This window comes from Ictidomys tridecemlineatus, chromosome 2 (assembly GCF_052094955.1).
Source record: "Ictidomys tridecemlineatus isolate mIctTri1 chromosome 2, mIctTri1.hap1, whole genome shotgun sequence".
Lineage (NCBI taxonomy): Eukaryota > Metazoa > Chordata > Mammalia > Rodentia > Sciuridae > Ictidomys > Ictidomys tridecemlineatus.
The window spans coordinates 211,057,409-211,078,360 of record NC_135478.1 but is presented as its reverse complement, the minus strand read 5'-3'; the positions used below and the strand labels follow the sequence as shown (position 1 = coordinate 211,078,360).

General features: G+C 38.4%; 1 protein-coding gene across 2 annotated transcripts in view; it reads right to left on the bottom strand.

Annotated features, from left to right (window-relative positions):
• Positions 1-20,952, bottom strand: part of Exoc4 (exocyst complex component 4) — a 782,658-nt gene that overhangs the window by 45,671 nt on the left and 716,035 nt on the right. For both annotated transcript variants that reach the window (XM_078040565.1, XM_078040566.1), the window contains exons 16-17: positions 12,163-12,341; positions 10,076-10,235 (exon numbers count right to left, since the gene is read on the bottom strand). In XM_078040565.1, the coding sequence (XP_077896691.1) occupies positions 10,076-10,235; positions 12,163-12,341 (339 nt within the window). The remainder of the gene's footprint in view (positions 1-10,075; positions 10,236-12,162; positions 12,342-20,952) is intronic.

The following is a 20,952-nucleotide window of genomic DNA, read 5'->3' as shown; positions in this document are numbered from 1 at the left end:
AAAAAATGGCCTCACTGGGTAAGTTAATTTAATTTCCTAACTATGATGACTACAGAGGTATTGCAGGATATATAAATAGCACAACTTGAGGAAATTTTGGACAAGTCACTTCTGATTTCTGTTTCTCAGAATCTTTATTGGATAATAATAGCACCTGCCATCTATGCTAATCTCTAAATCATTCCAATTCCAGCAAATGTGCTACAAAGGAAAGACCGCCATGTCTGCCAGTGATCTTGAGAAACCCTAAATTATACATTGGTACTATATATGTACAAGGTATGGTGACATTAATTGAGTATAATCAAAAAAATCTTTCTTAATGAGATATGTTTATAAGAAATCAAACACCAATTACAGACATGCATTTTCCTGAGACACTTGTAAGTATTCATTATTCTAGGACTAGATATGTAGACTAGCAAGGCACACTCACCTGCATTTGAAAATCCCTAATTAAATAATTAATTAGAATCCAATTAATTGTTACAATGTATAGGATCTACTTTGAGTATACTAAAAATAGAAAAGGGATATGGAAGGATATCAGGTTGAAATGCCATAGCAAAGTCAAATTAGGGTTTAATCAGATGTAATATTATTGAAATTGGTTTACAAAAGGTCTTTAAGAAAATTCTATCAGATTTAGTCATACACATTTTAGTTTTATTACTAAATTTTATTAACTGGTATATTTCCATCTACCAGGGAGCAGAAGCTATGTGTCTCATCATATTTGCCAGTTTACTCTGGGCCCTATGAAAATTAGGGCTAGCTTTTTATCACCATTTATCAGATTTTCTAGGGGCATCATCATTAAAAGACTTTTTTTTTTTTTTTTTTTTGCATCAGGTGAATCTGTCCTATGAAACTAATCACAAATCCACATGGTTAATTAACTTGAGTCAGGAATCTGGAGTATTACAAGTCAGGCTTGGAAAAGGGACAGGTTATCCTAGAATGGAAAGGCAGGTAAGACCAACGGCAGAAATAAAGGCAGGAAAACAATAAACCGAGAAAAGGATATAGAAAATATTTTTGATTCTTTTCTCTGGAACAAAACCACTCTTCTGCAAGGCAGTCAAAGAAAATTACATCTGATGGGTGGGGGCATTTCATATTTTCTGCTAAGTCACCTTTGAAGTCTACTTCAGGGGCAGTACCCATCTTTGATTCAGACAAGATGGGGATTCAGACCACAGATACTCATCTGTCTGGATGTTGGTGGGTGTTCCAGTAGGTGGCAGCATGTCATTGCTAATCCCACTCTCAAGCTATGCCCTGGTCACTCCAAATAGGAAAACACATAACCTTTCCTGCAAATAACAAAAGTAATGCTCCTGTGCAATAGGTTTGTAGGAAAGAAGTGAACATGAACAGCTCCCCTGGGAGGAACTGGACACTCTCAGCCAGGCCAGAGATCATTCCTGGCCTTTGAGGAGACACAAGGTCAAGGATAAAGGCTGGCTTCACCACTCACTTTATCACCTAGAAGAAGGCATTTGGACAGCTGACCTCCAAAAGGAGTTAGAGAAGTTAAAATGAGAAAATGCTTTCATTTATTGGGAAGAAATTTGCTACAATAGTTTATGGGGTAAGTAGCACTTGGGCCCAGGCAGCAATGGGCCATACACTCTGGTCTTCAGACACTTCCCCTTCTGGGCCTTGTTCTAATAGTGCCTTTCCTCCTCAGGATTCCTCTTCCTTCTCATGCCCTTCAAGGTTGGGTCTGTTCTAGAGGATTCTTCTATGTCACTGTGTTCATCTTCCTTAATGGGTTTAAATTAGACTATGCTGATGATTGACAAGATCTTCTGTTGTATCCTGGCCTCTCCCTCAAGCTTCCAGCTTGTGTTTCCAGTTGCCTATTACACATCTCAGAAGTTCCCCAGGCATCTTGCACGCACACAGCCCTGATGATCAAACCTACTGCTCCTTTCTCCTGCGGCCTGTCTTCCTTGACATACTGTGGCCCAGGTCAGACACTGGAGAGTAAACCCATTCTGACTTCTCTTCCTCTACCCTCGCTGTTCAATCGCTCTTCAAATCCTACCAGATTGTAGCTTCTTCACAATTCTGAAATCTGTGTCCTACTTCTCTGCCAACATTGGCTTGATTCAGGTCCTATAAATCATTCTCTTAAGAACTACTTTCCAGTTGGGCCTCAGATCCATGCCCTCAATAGCTGCTGAAAATGACTCAGTTGGAATACAAACATGACTGTTTCACTCCCCTGCTTAAAAACCTTTGGTCACCTACAAAATCTAGTCTGAATAACTGCATCACTTCACCAGTGGTCACTGAATTCTACTACATGCTGGATGCTGGTCCAGGGCCCAGGACTCTCACAATGAACCAAAAGAAAAGAGCCTATGCCTGCAGGGCTCCCATTCTACAGTGGGTTTAGACAAATAAAGGAACAGATACATAAGTAAATATAAAATATATTAGATATGTGATAAGAATAAATAAACAAAGTAAGGAGAATAGGGAGTGCTGGTGGGGGAGGGCGGTGTGTCTTAAAATTGCAGGAGATGTAGCATTTGTGGCTGCCCTAAGCTAGCCCTGACTTCACCTCAGGCTCATGCTTACCAATTTCTTCCTTGAACATCTGTCCCAGTCCCTCTGAGTGGTTTTGGTTTGAAATGGCTCTTCTCCCACCCTTGATAATTCCATTTAGAATTAGTATTCAACATCACCTCCTTCTCCAAAAAATTCTTTCTTGGTTGCCTAACTCTCAGGATGGCTTAGGGAAATTAAAAAATGAGCTAGATATTTTCATTTTCTTTACAAATTCCCCACACCCCCTGCCCATTAATATCACTATAAAGCTTTGGCTACTCATTTGCGGACACATAATTTAGTTTGTTTTTTTTTTTAAGTTGTAGTTGGACACAATACCTTTGTTTTATTTATTTATTTCTATGTGGTGCTGAGGATTGAACCCAGCGCCTCCCAAGTGCTAGGTGAGTGCTCTACCACTAAGCCACAACCCCAGCCCCAAAATTTAGGATATTTAAGCTCAGCATTTTTTAGAACAAGTTATTGCAATATAATCCATACGTTTAAAGTATATAATTCAAGGTTGTAGTGTATTTATGGGTCATGTAACCATCAACAATCTTTTATAGAACATGTTCATCACCTCCCAAATAAATCCTGGATCCATTTCCCCATTTCTGTTCAAGCCCCCACTCTAAGAAACCACCAACCTATTGTCTATCTCTATAAATTCACCAATTTTGAGTATTTAATATAAATAGAAGCATGCAACATATAGTCTTTCTTGATTAGCTTCTTAAATATAATATAATGTTTCAAGGTTTGTCCACGTTGTGTTGTGTGACTTCATCTCTTTTTATGGTCAAATAATATTCATTGTTTGGTGTACACATTTTATTCCTCCATCGGTGATGGATACCTAGAATGTTTCTATTTTTTGGCTATCATCAATAATGCTGCTATGAGTATTTGCATGCAAATTTCTTATATATGTATGTTTTCATTTTCCTTGGGTCTAAAAGTGAGACTGCTGAATCATATAACTCTATGTTCAATGTTTTGAGAAACTGATAAACTGTTTTCCAAAGCAGCTATACCATTTACATTCCCACTAGCAACAAATGAAGACTCCAGTTGTTTGTTTTGATCATTGCAATCCTGGAGGCTGTAGAAAGACATCTATTGTGGTTTTGATTTTTATTTCCCTAATGACAAATGATATCAAGCGTCTTTTTAGGCTCAGTGTGAGTTACCAATCTGTATATCTTCCTTTTGGATAATGTCTATTCAAATCTCTTGCCTAATTTCTATTCATAGACTTTAATTTTTAGAATAGTTCAAGATTCACAAAAAATTGAAAAGAAAGTATGAAGATTCTACATATTTCACACTCACTTTCCTTGTTATTAACATTCTACATTAGTATGGTACATTGATCACAACTAATGGACCAATATTAACACGTTATTAATACCTAAAGTCCATGGTTTATTTGGCATCATTAGTTTTTACCTAATGCTCTTTTTCTGTTCCAGGACTCGAGCCTGGAGACCACATTACACTTGGTTGTCATGTCTCCTTGGCTTTTCTTGGCTGTGACAATTTCCTAAACTTCTTGATGACTTTGACAGTTTGGAAGATCCCTGATCAGGTATTTTATAGGATGTCTCTATCGGAATCTTTCTGAAGTCTCTCTCATGATTAAACTGGATTTTGGAAAAGATGGTCATAGAGGTAAAGTTCCATTTTTATCACGTATCAAGGGAACATACTCTCAAAATGGTTCCTGCATGCTGATGCTGACCTTGAAAAAAGAGCTGCCGCCAATATGGTCTTATACATTTCACACTACAAACACTCTAATCCCATTTTTGTTTGCTCTAATCACATCAGACCCTACTACTTAATTGAGGAGTGAGAGTCCTGCTTCTAAACATACCATTTGAAGCTTATTCCTGTTTTACATAAGTTGTGAAGGGAAGATGAAGGGATGCATTTCAAATGCTTGTCAGAGCTCATGAAGCCCAACACCAGACAGTTCTCTCTTTCTCTTTCTCTTTTTTGTTTTTAAATTTTTTACAACCAGTCAGCGCTCTCTCTCTCTCTCTCTCTCTCTCTCTCTCTCTCTCTCTCTTTTGTTTTTAAATATTTTTTTTAGTTGTTGACTGACCTGTATTTATTTATATGTGATGCTGAGAACTGAACCTCAGCCCCAGCCCACCAATTCTCTGTCTTGAACTAATTTAATCCAGCAGCAGCATTTGACACAGGAGAAGACCCTGGCCTCACCTCCTGCCCTCAGTGTTTCAAATCCTCCACTGGGCTTCCGGGTGTGACCCTCCCCCCTAATCTTCCCACTCACTGGCTATGTCCCCTCCAATCCCTAGGATGGTCCTTCCTCAGGGCTCCAGCATCTCAGCAGCAGGGCACGGAGACCCATCTCCTAGCTTCTCTTCTTCCTCTCCTTGTACTGTCACCTTTCCTCCTTTCTCATGGCTTGAAGTTTGCTTCCCAAACTCATATATCTCTAGCCAGACTTCTCTTCTGAACTCTATAGTTTTAGATCCAGTTCTCTCCCTTTTTAAAAAAATCTTTTTTGATGTCTAAAAAGCTTATCAGACTTAATGTAAACGGAAACTCTTCCATATCTCCTCCCTATCTGTCCCCCTGCCCTTCATACACTCAGCTGGCCTCACCCATGATCTGGCTCATTTCCATTTCAGTACATCAAAATCTCAAGCTTTGGGCTGGGGCTGGGGCTCAGTGGTAGAGCACTTGCCTAGCACGTGTGAGGCATTGGGTTTGATCCTCAGCACCATTTAAAACAAATAAATAAAATAAAGTTATTGTGTCCATCTACAACTAAAAATATTAAAAAAGAAAAACAGAAACAAAAAATAAACCCTAAGCTTTGAACTGCTCAGATAAAAAACCTTGGAGCCATTGGTTCACTTTGAATCTGTTAGCAAACCCTATCAGTTCTACTTTTAAAACATACCTATGCTGACCTGCTTCTAAAAACACCTCTTCTCCTCTCCACTGCTGTCATCTTGGTTTGATCACCACTATCTTTCACCTGGAAGATCACTGCCATAGTCTTCCAATGGATCCTTCTGTTTCTGTCCTTGCCTATAACCCTTCTTCTCCCAGGGGTCTGTTTATTCAGTGTAGCAGCCAAAGTGATTCAGATTAGGGTTTTCTTCTGCCTCAAACCCTCAGAATAGCTTACTATAGAGTAAAAGTCAATGTCAGTACAATGGTCTTCAAGATTTAACCCCTTGGATTAAGCATCTGACCTCATCTATCAGTCTTCTTTGCTTACTCATCTACATTAGCCTGCCTACTGCTTCAAAAGTCAAGGATTCTCCTCCCCCTGGGTCTTCACCCTTAGAGACTGTTTCCTGGTATGCTCCTCCCTAGATATCCTCACAACTCACTCCTACTCTTCCTGTTGTTTTTTCCTCCAATGTTACCATCTCATTAAGGATGTCCACAAACACTCCAAATTTCAGGTTATCTTGATTAGACCCTGGCACTCTCCAGTCTCCTTCCCATGCCTAGCTTTTCATTATTGCTTATATCATCATCTGACATATTTTACATTTTACTTATTAATCAGATTGCATACCCCAAATGATATTGAAGGAATGGAATAAAAGGATGAGGAAACTTTCTTGTGTGTTAGAACTTGTCTCCTGGGGCTGGGGATATAGCTCAGGATTCTAATCCCCAACACCATACACACACACACACACACACACACACACACACACACACACACACACAGAACTTGTCTCCTTACCACTCTCTGAAACTTAACCTTTCATTTCTTTATCTTTGTCAGATTTAAAAATGAGAGACAGCCGTCTAAAGAAGTACTAAATGAGGAGGGAAATTCAAGGAGCAATGAAACCTTAAAGAAGCAAGTCAGGAGGCAGAGCGACAGGATAGAGGAAGAATGCCTGGCAAATTAAAAGGGTCACAGATACAAAAGGGAGGATGGGGGAGAGAAGGAAGATGAGAAGAGAATTCTGGGGATGTTCCTTTTGAATAGGTAGTTGGTTCACTTCAATTACAAAGACTGCCAGATACACCTTGAGGCCTTAATACCCATCCAGACCTCTGTTGTTTCATATTCATCATTGCAAATCTTTGGGGCTTTTAGTGTTTCTTACATTTTGAAACACACATAAAAGCTCAAGATGATCTGTCTGGCACCGTGGTGCATGGTTGTAATCCTAGTAGCTCCGGGGGCTGAGGCAGGAGGATAGCAAGTTGAAAGTCAGTTTCAGCAGCTTAGTGAGGCCCTAAGCAACCTAGTGAGACCCTGTCTCTAAATAAAATACAAAAACAGAATAGGGATGTTGCTCAGTGGTTAAGCGTCCCTAGGTTCAATACCTGATTACAAAAAAAAAAAAAAAAAAAAAAAATCTGTGAAGGAAGGAACTGAAAATGAGGCACACTTATGTATAAAGCCCTTCCACTTTCTAGTTAATTTACAGCGATCTTCCTGGATAAAGGATATTTTTGAGTATGACCTGTACAATAACTGTGTGGTTGTACAGGTCAAAAATATAGCAGTGCTTAAGCAATCATTGCCATAAAGGATCGAAGTTCAGAAATTCTGGTAACAGTATAGACTGTCTTGATCCTTTGCGCAGCAAAGATTGTTGTCTATGAAAAACAGACAACAATGCCACAATCATAAGAGTCAACACAAAGGGAATCAATCACTCCAGCTCCCTCATTTCTTTTCTCTCCCTCCAGTCCCCCTTCTCTTCCTCCTTCTTGTTTTTCAGGGCTGAGGATTGAGCCCAGGGCCTTGAGCATGCTACACAAGTGCTCTACCACTGAGCTGCTCCCCCAGCTCCAGTCCTAGATCCCTCATTTCTTGAGTACAGAAAGGTATTATATCTCCCACTGGCCAGAAAGGCTATGGAAGTAAAAAACTACAATCACTGTGCAACTTCTTGTTAAATAAGTTTTCTGACACATGGCAACCAGTGATTAATTACTGTGTTAGAAGATAACATTTCTATAGAGATTTGCTGGAAATACAGATGCCGTCCATGCTTGATTAGACATTGCTTAAGGAATGCTGAGGCACACTGCTGCAGTCTATTATTTCTGGCTATTTTGGTACTGCTGTTAAATTTATTTTACATAGCTTCAAATTTGGTAGAATTGATGGAGCCCATTTCACAAAACCTGTCCCTACCAAAAGCAAGATGGGAAAAAAAGTAAGGCTATAAAGTGTGTCTCTATGAGAGTAAGAGAAAATGAGAGAAAGAGATGATGAATTATTACATTATTAGTTTTTGTAATGCTTTCTGCTCTAAAAGAAAGAAGTGTAAGGGGGGTGCTTTGTTTTTTATCAGCTTATAAGGAAACTGACCATATCAGCTGGTTAAAATAAAACCTTCAGAGTATTAAAGATAAACTAAGCTGTCATTATCCAAGCCCTGCATCAACAGCAAAACATACCTCCATGTGATATTTAGTCATTTAGTCAAGACACACAGTGATCACCTACCCTGGTCCAGGCATTGAAGAAACAGTATTGGCCTCCTGGACATAATCTGCAATGTGTTCATGCTAACCTACTTCTTTTACAATCCATTTAAGAATAAGGAGAAAGAGTAGAAGAAACTCTCCCAGGTGGTCACTTCAGCTTTTACCTACTTCCTTGGACATAATTCACAAGTCCAACTGTGAAAGACGTGAGTTGGGTGCCCTCTGATTATGTCCTGAACAGACGCTTCGTTGGAACACAGCCACTCATGCCAACCTTAATACTGCCCCGTCAGCACTGCATGATTCAGACAACAGTGTTTTCAGCACGCGTTTGGGCCCCACACTGTCTGCCAAGAACTGTGTTAATTTACTTATTTCAGCTAAATAAAAAAAATCATTTAAAAAAGGATGATTGAATTTAGGAATTATATTCCTCAGAGAATTAGTAATGGTTCTCTGTATCCCTCAGGCCTCCATGTTCTTAACTTCCCCTTGTCAATGTTATTATGAATAGACTAATTCAATAATGAGATCATTTCCCATAAGAGCAGCCAAATAAATGCAGCATTCAGTCACACCTGGTTTCCCTAATCTGAGCAAGGAAGGCTTTCCACCAAATTTACCTAGAACAGGGAGTTTAATACATACACACACACACACACACACACACACACACACACACACACTTACATACTCTCTTTCCTGGCAAATAAGAGGAAAAAGACAGGGAAGGAGGAGGAGAGAGAAGCATAGGAATGGATGGCAATGCAGTAAATGAAATAAAAGGAGTAATAAGGGCAGAAAGGTTAAAAATGAACATGTGTGGTTCATTTTCAAAACAAAGATAATAGAAAATATGTCTTCATAATTGTCAAAGTAACAAAATGTTTTATGATCCCCTTAAATAACTCAATAATTGTTTTAATTTATCCTGAATTTTTCAAGGAATCAAAAATCAAATGAAAAGAAACAGAAGTAATAGTCAGGAACATTCTGGACTATTAAAAATAAGTAACTTCTAACCATAATGGCTTTTGGAAAATGAAGGAGTTTATGGAATGATCCACCTAGGTATAAATAGCAACAGAGCGTGGGGGGTACCTTAATTATCATCCATCTGCTTCAATACTGCTTCAACTTTCATTAAAGTACCAAAGGTTTGATTGTTTAAGATACAGTGTTAAGACCAAATGAAAAGAAAATTAACTCTCAAATTTAAAAGTGTATCTTATAAGAAAAGTATCAAAAAAAAAAATTGAGATCAGCAAACCTGAAGAGAAAGGCCAGTGGTGAATAACTATTATTCTCTGGTGGAAACAAGAGGAGATGAGTTTCAGTTGCACCAAGACAGAAGAGATAAAGAAATAGGTTCTTATAAAGATACATTTGATAGTTGTAATTTACTATGAGAGAAAGGAGGTAAAAAATTCAAATGTCCAAATAATCGCACACTAATTAAAAAAGAAATCATGATTTTTTATACTATGAAATATTTGTTTAGGTATTATGTTTTCAAGAAGTATTAATGAATGTTGAAAAGATTATAGTATCAAAGAACATTATTGATATGGAAAAGTGCAAATAAATTAACATAAAATTATATTAACATAGCTCTGATTTTGCAAAAAGAGAAATAACATGCAGTTATGTGTGTGAAAAGTTGTATATGCATACAGCATGTGCAACAAAAGCCAAGAGGGGGTGCACCAAGGATTGTGGCCCCTGGATCAGAAATTTGTGACAAATGTTGATATTCTTCTTTGCATATTAGCTTATTTATTTTATGCAATGAGCATATGTGACTTTTATTTAAAAAAAATAAGTTGCTAAAGATTTATAGTAAGAACTTAGGTTAGACAGGAAAAATGATCTGTCCAAGGAATGTTAAACATTAAACAAAATTGTGGAATTGTTTTCTTGATCAGCTAAGAACATCTATCTTCCCTTCCCCATTTTTAACAAAACCATTTTACATATCGAGAATCCATTTAAAAGGTTATTTTCCAGGTAGTGAGCCTTGGCTTTGGTACAAGAAGTTGATTCCAATCTTCCCTCCTACCTTGCAAAATCCAGGTCTGCCTCCCGGGACATGGTGATATTGGTCAGATTCTGCTGAAGAACAAAAATGTTCCTGCACATTTTCTTGATGCCAGACTCACTGATACGCCTGAAGTACTGGGCTCCATTAATGAGAATGCAGGAAATGAGGTGTCCCAGGCCTGGGGGTCAGCAGGGCAGTGGGGAGAAAAGAGAAGACAGATTAGGGCATCTCTTCTAAATCTCCATAAATTGAAATGAACAAAGAAACACTTCTGATGGCTGTGCTGGCTCATCTTACAATCATGTCAGAACATTTCTACATTGTCCTAGTATGCTGTCAAGAAAACCTGGTTATATCTATAGTTCCTGCACTGCCACATTCACTTACAGCCACCATGTCAAGGCTTAAGGAATATGTCAGATGGTGACAAACTATTAATGAGCATTTATGTACAGATAGTAAATTCAAGTGATCTGTTTTGGTCTCTTTTTCCCCATAAAACAGGAAGGGGAACAATTTGGCTTAAAATTGACTGGGAACCTACATAAGTAAAAATATTCCAATACAAAATTGGGCATTGATAATATTGTGAAATAAACCTCAATATCAACAAGTAAGAAAATCAATCAATTAAAAAATGTGTTAGGGTTAAGGATGAAGCTCAGTGGTACAGCAATTGCCTAGCATGTACGACACTCTGGGTTTAATCCCCAGTACCTCAAAAAGGGGTTGGGGAGGTTTACTGGCAATAATGCTTATTAATACACCTCAGCATTGGCAATGGGTACATCTCTAAAGTAGTACTAGGAGTGATGTGATCAGAAACAAAGTACAAAGGAAAAGCAGATCATGAGCTAGCTGTTGAGTTCCCACAAGATGACTGTGAACATTTCTGGGGGCCCATAAGTGGGGGTTTGTTCTTAATTTTAAGTATTGTCTTATAGTCTATGAAATTTGGTCGAGGGCAGCCTAGGACATCAACAAACTAATAGGTCTCCTACAGGGAGATATAAGGGCAAATCTTGGTGCTCCCATGTGCTTCAGTTGAGGAATACCAGTTGAGAACAATGTGGGGCACATACAGATTACTGTATCTAAAAGTTAGATTTAATTATGCACACTTAGAACTAAGTAAATGTTTCTTCCTTCACTTTTTCTTGTTTTTGCAAAGATGGCCCCAAAAGCTCATGTGTTAAAGGCTCGGTTCCCAGCCTGGCACTATTAGGAGGTGTTGGAGTCTTAAGCAGGTGGGGCCTAGTGGGAGGTCCTTGAGTCAGTGGGGAGGAAATTGACCTCTCCTTCTTACTCTTTTGTTTCCTGGCCATGAGTTGAACCATTTGTTCTGCCGCTTACTCCCTGTCATTACCACCTAGGACCCCTACCAGAGGCCTAAGAGAAATGGGTCGATTCAGTCATGGGTGGGAACCTGTAAAGCTATGAACCAAAATAAACCTTTGATCTTCATAAGTTAAGTATCTTAGAGGTATTTTATTACAGTGACAGGGTTCTATGAGTGGAATTCAGCCTGAAAAAGTTTTTGGCTGGCACCATGTTTTTAAAAATTTTGAAGGTCAGTGTCTTTAGATGGTACTGCCTCTCATCCTTCTTCTGCCTGCTCCTTCAAATGCATGTATGCATGCTGTTTTCCTCATTATTGCTGCATTATAATCACGGGCTTCTGTTCTTTTCCTGCGATGATGCAACTGTGAGAGAAAACTTCTTCCTCCAATGATAATTTTAGCCAATAAAAGATTTTTTTAGGGTGCTCTCCTCATTGAGTTTTTCTTTTCTTTCTTCCTTGTTTTTTTTTTTTTTTTTAATGGGCTGCTCTCTAGTTAATTCATGGTCCAACCAAATCTCATGAGTGGTCTGTCAAGGTGGACAGCAGGCAGCCATCTGCATTACCTTGGATTAAATCTCCCTGTCAATCAGGAGCAGATGGCAGCCGTATTATTTACCTACTTGTACAGGGAATGGCTGGGTTCTGAAGCTCTCATCCAAGCAAACTAGCAAAATACCTGTTTCTACAATTTTTCACTTCAGTAATAAAGAATATCAGGAAAACCTTCACCCTTCCTTCCCCCCTAACTCCCAGAGAAAGAGACCTTCAAAGATATACTGGAACTTGTGCTGCTGAAGGCTGGCGCTCATGGCCTCTTCGATGGCACTTATGTCTTTGTTGAGCTTGACCACCAGAGGGTCATAATCCATACTCTCCACGTTGGCGACAATGGCATAGTTCCCCTCCTTTGCCAGAGGGATGAGATAGTGGAAACAGTGAACTCTGAAAAAGAGAAAGATGAGAGTAGCTAATAATAAATCTTTCCAGTGAAGACAATGATCTTGTGACAGAGTACCAAAATATTTGAAGCGACAGTGGCTTCATAAATTTTTATGTACTTCCCTGCCAACCTTTTTTTTTTTTGCCAGAAAGCAATTTTAGTTTTTCTGTAGAATAGCTGAATGATCTGGAGCAAAGTGGGCTTCTAAGGTCTTTACTGATCCATACAGTGTTGATAAGGAATAAAGGAGTTCTGCAAGTCTTTTCAATGCTAGGATTGCATGTGAAATGTGGAAAGCATTATATTTGTCAGTACAGGTTGAAATGGAAATGTCAGAGGTCACAGATCCCCAAGTGTAGGTTTTGTTGGGAAACTACTGGTTTTGATACCCAGTTCCAACATTTGCTGACTTTAGGCAAGTTACTTTATCTCCCTACGCCTCGGTTTCCTTATCTGTGAAATGGGGATGATAACCCCTACTTCACGGGGTACTACATATAAAGTATACAGCACAGTGCTGGGAATGAGGGAAACGCATAGTGAAGTCTTGGCTATCATCACTAGCTGTATGTTTATCATTGCTAATGTGTTATTTAAATACCTGCTTACTGGGCATCTATGAACTTGTTAGAAATTGAGCTAGGCCCCTGGGAACACAAAGCAGTTTGTGTCCTTAAACACACCACAGCCTACTGAGGCAGAAGAAGAAGAAAAAAATGCCTCATAGGGGACACATGTCATTGAAAGCCCATCAACCTGAGGTGCCACAGAAAGTGACCCTGGGGTACCAGGAAAGGGTCACAACAGGAAGAAATACCTGAGTCTCAAAATATGTCTGAGTGAGCCTGGGAAGAAGGGTATTTCTTGGCTGAGCTGGTCTGAGTCAGTTTGGACATGGATATCCTTAGCTTCTTTTGGCTGATGATAGTGACAGTTGGAGATATCTGAGGTGGGTGAGGACTGGCTCTGTCCCTTAGCCTACTTAAATTGTAATGAAAGCAAGTGCCATTGGATTCTGCCTCACACACAGGAATTTCTTTTGAATAAACTAAAACACCAAATCCAATCCGTCCCCCAAAACCCCCCAAATCAATGCCACGCATTGGCAGTATAGTTTAAACAGTCTGCTTCTGTAAATTCAGAAAGTCCTAACTCTCCACTGCATTAGGTGCTTTTTCTGATCCTTCATGATCTTGTTGGCTGGAAGTGACATGAGGTTAAACCAGAGTTAGGCTGCCATGACCCAGGGATTTGGCATCAGATATAAGAAGCATTCCTAATGAAATGGTGGCAAAAGCCCAGGAAATCATTCCCAAAGATACAACTGTAGGCTTTGCCTGTCATATTTCTTCTTTAAAAAAAATTTTTTTTAGTTGTAGAGGACATAATACCTTTATTTTATTTCTTCATTTTTGTGGTGCTGAGGACTGAACCCAGTGCCTCACACGTGTGAGGAAAACGCTCTACCACTGAGCCATAACTCCAACCCCATCTTTCTTTTTAAAGGTTTATTGAGAAATAATTTACAGTAAATTTCCCTTTCAGTGTACAGTTGTATGAGTTTTGACAAATGCATCTAGTAGCATAAGTACCACCATACAAATTCCCTCTGTCCCTTCGCATGTAATTCCTACTCAGACACCACTGCTCTATGTTCTGTACCTGTGGTTTTGTCTTCCTCAGAATGCAGTCAGGCAGCATGTAGCCTTTGAGTTCGGCTTCTTTCATTATGCACAGAGCATTTATTATGGTTTGGATGTGAGGTGTTCCTGAAAAGTTCACATGTGAGACAGTGTAAGAAGGTTCAGAGGAGAAATGATTGGGTTGGAAGAGTCTTTACCCTATCAGTGATTTAATCCCCTGACAGGGATGACTGAGTGGTAACTAAAGTGGTGGGGTGTGGCTGGAGGAGGTGGGAGCTGGGGCATAGACATAAATTTGTATCTGGAGAGTGGAGTCTCTCAGCTTTCTGATCGCCACATAAGCCTTTTCCCTCTGCCACACTTTCCGCCATGTTGTTCCTGTCTCACCTGGAGCCCTGAAGAATGGAGCCTGCTGTCTACAGATTGACACCTCTGAAACTGTGAGCCTCAGATAAATTCTTCCTCCTCTACACTTGTGCTGGTCGGGTCATTTAGTCACAGCTGCAACAAAGCTGACTGAAACAGCATTTGTGATTTATCTTGCTGTGTTCACTCATTGTCATTGCTGAGCAGTCTTGCACTGAATGGCAGGAGGTATATCCATTCACTAGGTGACACCGAGATTATTTCCAGCTTGGGACGGTCATAAATAAATCTACCTAATGTACAGGTTTTGTGTAAATATAAATTTTCATTTCTCTTGTTGCACAGCCAACACCAAAATGCAGTTCCAGCTGCTCTGCAACCTCGCCAGCACTCAGTGTGTCAGTTTTTAAACATTTTTTTTCAGTCATTCTAATAGATGCACTGTGGAATCTCTTTGTGGCATTTATTTGCATTATCCTAATGACTAATGATGTTGAGCACTTTTTATGTACTGATTTTTCATCCAATTATCTTTGGCAAATTACATATTCACATCCCTTGACCATTTTTTTTTTTTTAAGTTGGGCTGTTTGCTATTAAGTTTTGAGGCTTCTTTATATATTCTGGAAACAAATCTCTTATGAAGTGTGCATTTTGCAAATATTTTCTCCCAGTCTTTGGCTTGTCTTTTCATCTTAAAAATGTCTTTCAAGGAATGGTTCTTGGGCTGGGGATGTGGCTCAAGCGGTAGTGCACTCGCCTGCCCGAGTTCGATTCTCAGCACCATATACAAACAAAGATGTTGTGTCCACTGAGAACTAAAAAATAAATATTAAAATTCTCTTTCTCTCTCTCTCTCTCTCTCTTTCTCTTAAAAAAAAAGGAATGGTTATTAAATTTGATAAAGCTTGACTTACCATTTTTATTTTATATGTGGTTCTTCTGGTGTCATATTTGAGAAATCTTTGCCTAAACATGTTCACAAAACTTTTCTCCTATGTTTTCTTCTAGAAGTTTTAGGTTTTACATTCAGTTTAGACCCCTCCCCCTATTGAGGGGTGCTGGGGATCAAATCCAGGGCATTGTGCATATTAGGCACATGTTTTACCACTGAGCTCCACCCCCAGTCTCTAGAATTCATTTGAGGTAAGTTTTGTGTGACATTCTTATATCCTATTCAGGCAAGGGAATCTAAATATCCTGATAAACTACTGTTCATTTTCACTTACAGGTGCTCATCAAAACAACTGCTAATTAAGTAATGACTAGTTTCATCAATAAAAACTCATCCTGACATTCATGTGCTAATTGACAAAGAGTACAGTTCTGATAAAAATGCCAGTAATGGTACTGGTCAGAGCCCCCTCTCAAATGTGACCTTTCTTATACAATGAAAAGTGAACAACCCTGGGATTCATGATTAGGGCAACGGATCACTACTGCAGTAGAAACTTCAAGGAAGTAGGACTTAGTTGAAATCAAAGCATGTCTGCTAAGGTATTTTTAAATTAAATTACAGTTGGCATAAAGCCAGTCAACAGGAAGACTGTGTTAAGAAGGCATGAAACAGTAGGCAGAGGATGGTTCTGAGCAATGGTGAGTGGTTCTTTCTTGCTTCACTGAGATCATGACTGAGGCATGAGATAAATCGGGAGAAAAGGACAGGAGGTCATCACAGGGTTTGGAGACCAGCTAGAGAGTCTGACTTTATTAGAAGCCACAGGGAGCCTTAGGAGAATTTTAAGAGATAAAATGGTATTATCAGATATGAGCTTTGGTAAGGCAACTCATGCATAGTATAAGAATGTGTTGATGATAGAGAATGGAACCAATCAAAAGTAGAGATACTGGTCAGGGAAGAATTGGAGGTGAGAATTTATCAGATCCTAAAGTGGTGGCAGAGAGAGAGAACCATTGTTCAAGGTATACATTTCTTCTTCCCAAATGATTAGAGGTGAAGAAATTAAAATAGTCATCAGTCAAATTCAAATAAAGGTTTTTTTTTTTCCTTTAAATTCTGGCATGTTGTCGCTAACCTTAACATGACTTTGGCATTAGGTTTTCTGCAAACACTGCTGATTACACAGCAGGATGGTTGATTTTCAGAAAGTGCACACTTAGGGTGCCAACAGTGATGGGCAGTTGCTGCTGAACCCACTCAGAGCCCTCTGGATAGTGAGGGAAATCAGCTAGTAAAGGTGACATTCTTGGCATCTTGGGCTCAAATGACAACTTAATTTTCTTCTTCTAAACTTCAAATGGGAAACAAAATTTTAACATTTTTTAATGGCTGCACTACATCCTTCAACTCTGGGGGGTGTCATCTCCCTTATGCCTCAAACTGTGGAAAGGGGCTATTTGGTGCTTAAATGTGACCCACAGTAACACAGATAAAAGTTCGAATGCTCTTTGGATGGGTTCTTTCACACAGCACTTGCTGGATTTGAGAACGTTTTTTGGTTTGAATTTTAAAATACTAAAGAAAAATATGGGCTATAGATATAAAGATTTTGGGGAGAATAAGAATAATTTTTGGCATTTGAAGTTGTTCTATATTTTTTGATGGCATATCCCATCACTTTATTTTTTTTACATGAATCTTTTTTTTTTTTTTCCTTCCTTTCTATTCTTTCTGTGCTCTTTTATTACAGTGGCTTCTTGGCTAAAAGTGCCAGAGACAGAATCCAATGAGCCACTTCATCACACTAGCTCCTGGACAACAGGGCCAAGTGTTGATTCTCTTTCACAGGGTGATGGAAACAGCAAACATTAGCAGTACTGCACTCTCTTAAATACGAGCAAGGGACTTGCCAGTGGACAACTGTCTGAAAACAGAATCTATAAGTCAATTCATTTCCTTTAAAGAGCAGCAAATTTTGTTTGGGGAATTAGAACTTATTTTGTGTGGTTTCAAAACAGATAATTCTTAAAAATCATTCATACTTTTACTGAGCACCTAATATGCAAGAAGACTGATTCAGGTTCTGGGGCCGTCCACAATGGTGGATGAACTGATGGTCTCTCCCACAGCCTTGCACTCTGGGTCCCCAAGGAGCTTAGCAGATGCCTGTGTTCTGGCGTTATCACACAAGAGTGGTAGTGTAGGATTTGTCTTATTCATTTTGTATAACCAGTGTACAACCCCCCTCATTGCTAATGTGGTAGGATAAAGTGTGTTAACATTTACTGTCTGAGCCACACATGGAGTAATTTCCTAGCTTAATAAACCATAGTTTAAAAGGAACAAAGAAAAATGGAACAATAAAATAAAATAAAATAAATAATAAATAAAATAAAAATAAAATAAAAAATGGAAAAATAAAAACAATCTGAATGTTGAAATCATGTTATAAGAGGAAATGTGTAAATTTAATTTAGAAAAAATAAATATGTGTAGTGTTTGCAAAGTCAAGGAAAGACAATTCTGCATTCAGGATTCTAAAATCCAGTCTTTTTTGTTATTCAGCCTAAAATTGCGTTTCTCTGTTTTTAAACTAAAGTTGAAGGAGATACGGCAGAGTGTTATAGCACTATATGGTTTCTTGTAAAGTTAATAAATAATGGCTAACACATGTTCAGCATTATAGGAATAGTATTGCCAAGATGTACAGAAACAAAAAGGACAGAATAGAGGTTAAGGATTTAAAAGATTTCACTCAAACGTGTTGAAAATATCCCACTTGGAATTAACTACACTTCAAGTAAGAAATTCAGAATGTAGAACACGTCCCGCCACCACACAATCAATAGCATAAATTCCAGGAGTTGTGAGAATAATTAATTTGGTGTTCCCTTGTTTTTCTTTGTAACTCAGGTAACAGAGGCATCAGAACATTACTGGGTGTTTTTATCCCCCTTTGACTATTGCATTTATCTATTCATAGAAAATGCCTGACTTACTTCACTATCAGCATGAAAATAAATAGAAAACAAATCTAAAAATTATCATAAAATAAATCAAAAAACATATAGCAAGAGCTTTTATTTCTCAACAGGTTAAAGTAAAAAATAAAATCAGAAATAATGCTGGGTAAAATAGATCCCAAATCTGCAATGCTACTTCTTTTGTTCCACTCACAAGTTGCTTATAAACAATAAAGGAGTAAGTCATTGGCGAGATAATGAAGAATAAAAAAAGCAAGTGGCACAAAAAAGAAGTGATAGGAACACATCTGAAAGACACCCAAGGTATAATTTGAGTCTAAGCATATTCCAAAGATGTTACTATGAACCAAAGTCCTGTTTACATTTTTAAAACCTAAATCTAGTAAGACTTCAAATAAAAAGAAAATATTCTATTGATTTTAATAATGCTCCAAAGTAAACAGAAGAAAAAGTATCACCCTACAGTGTACTTTCTGGTCCTCTGAGGTTTTTGATCCTGAAGTTTCACAAGTATGCATCTGTCTACTTGACACTGTCACCTGTTTAATGAGCGTCTCAAACTGAGTATCTTGAGAAAGGAATTCTTGGTATCATCCCTCCCCCACCCTTTCTCCTTCTTTGGTCTTTCACTTCAGGTAATGGCTTTGGCATCCACAATATTGCCAGGCCCCACACTGGTGGTTTTCCGCGAAACCTTCCTTTCTCCTGCTGCTACCAGCAACTCAACCCAACCCAATCAATCGTCAATAAGTCTTTAGTATATGTTCCAAATCCAACACCTCTTACAACTCTACCTCTGCCACTTCAGTTCTCTTAACGGGTCCCAACTGGCCACCTTACTTCCATTCATATTTCTCCCTCTAATATCTTTTCCAAACAATAGCCAGAGTGATTTTCTGTTTGTTTTGGTACTGGATATGGAACCCAGGGTCTTGCACATGCTAGGCAAGCTTTCTATCTCTTTTAAACATGTTAATGAATTAACATCTCTCCCCTGCTTAAAACTCTCCTGTGGCTTTTTAGTACCCGCAGAATAAAATCTGAATAATTTACTTGGCCTATAAGCTGAGGGTGAGGTTCTGTGATCCCATAGGGTCAGGTTCCAGCCTGTCACTTGGACCTTATTCTTCATCATTCTACAAACATGTTGGGCTTCTCTCTGTTTCTCAAAATGGCCAAGCTTGATTTTGTCTCAGGACCTTTGTAAACGTTATTCTGTACTCTGTCTGAAATTTTCTTCCCCTAAGTTTTTGTTCGAATGGCTTTTTCTTGTCACTTTGTCACATTTCCTCTGACTACTTAATCTAAAGAAAAAAATTCTCTTTCTACTCAACCTTGTAATTTTGCAACATCCAGTCTGCTCTGGCCACATGTGATCACCGAGCACCTGAAATGTGACTAAAATTGTAATATGCTACAAATGCAAAGTATGCAGATTCCAAAGCCTTAGTACAAAAAATGCACAATAACTTATTAATCATTTTATGTTAATTACATGTCAAAATACATTGGATATAGTGGGTTAAATTAAATATATGATTATAATTAATTTTACCTATTTCTCTCTGTTATTTAAATGTGACTACACGTTGAGTATTTCTTATCTGAAATGCTTGGGACCAAAAGATTTTTGGGTTTTGGAATATTTGCATAGACTTTACCAGTTGAGCATTGCTAATTTGAAAATCCAGGATATGAAATGTTCCAAAATCAAAGGAGAATTTTGCATTCTGTATTTCTGCATTGAGGATGCTCAACTTCATTAGAAAATTTAAAATTATCTATGTAGCTCACATCTTAGTTCGTATCATCTTTTTGTTGAATAGTACTGATTTATCCCATTATGTTATTTTATGACTATAGTAGCACTTATTTGAAATTGTCTTTTTAATCTAATCTTGACTGTTTCCCCTGTCAGAATGTAGTTCTATGAGAAGGAACCTTGAGTTTTATCCATTGCTGTAACCAATTTTTAGAACACTGCTTGGCACAAAGAAAGCACTCAATAGATACCTGTTCAACAAATAAAAAACAACTGAAGACTTCTTAGTCCTCCTTCCTCCCACTTCTATATGCCTAAAAATAGAGGCTGCCAAAGTCAATCAGAGTATTCCTCACTTCAGGGGGAAGAACAGGGACAAGAATATACCATATTCGAAATAATATTCTTCAATTATTATTTAACTTAATCTCTGCATTTGGATTTTAAGTACCTTCAAGAAGTAGATCATAGTTCCTGATTCTGTAACTTCCTTCATGACTCTCCCCTTCAGGAAAAATATCAATGATAATATAGTCACCCTAAATGCAAAGCTACCACATTTGGAGCACTTCCTGTGTAGCAGGCATTCTGCTCAGTATGTATTATTTTGCTCAGAAAATCTCTCTAGATTAGGAATTACCATTTCCAGTTTTAGGAAGAGAAAACTGAGGGTTTGTAAAGTTAACTAGCTGACATGAGATCACCTACCCAGGTGGCACTGACATTCAAATCTGAATGTCAGATTTCTGACTATATGGGCCACGCCGATGTTGGAACATCATACAATACAGCATGTGGTCAGTTAACTTCAAAGTGACTGAATAACACTAAAAATCATATTCATCATCAAAAAAAGGACAACATCAACATAAGAACCACAAATTATGGTGATACCCCACCTGAAACACACAAGTGATTATAAATAATAATGTACTGCCACGGCAAAGTCCTACGTTT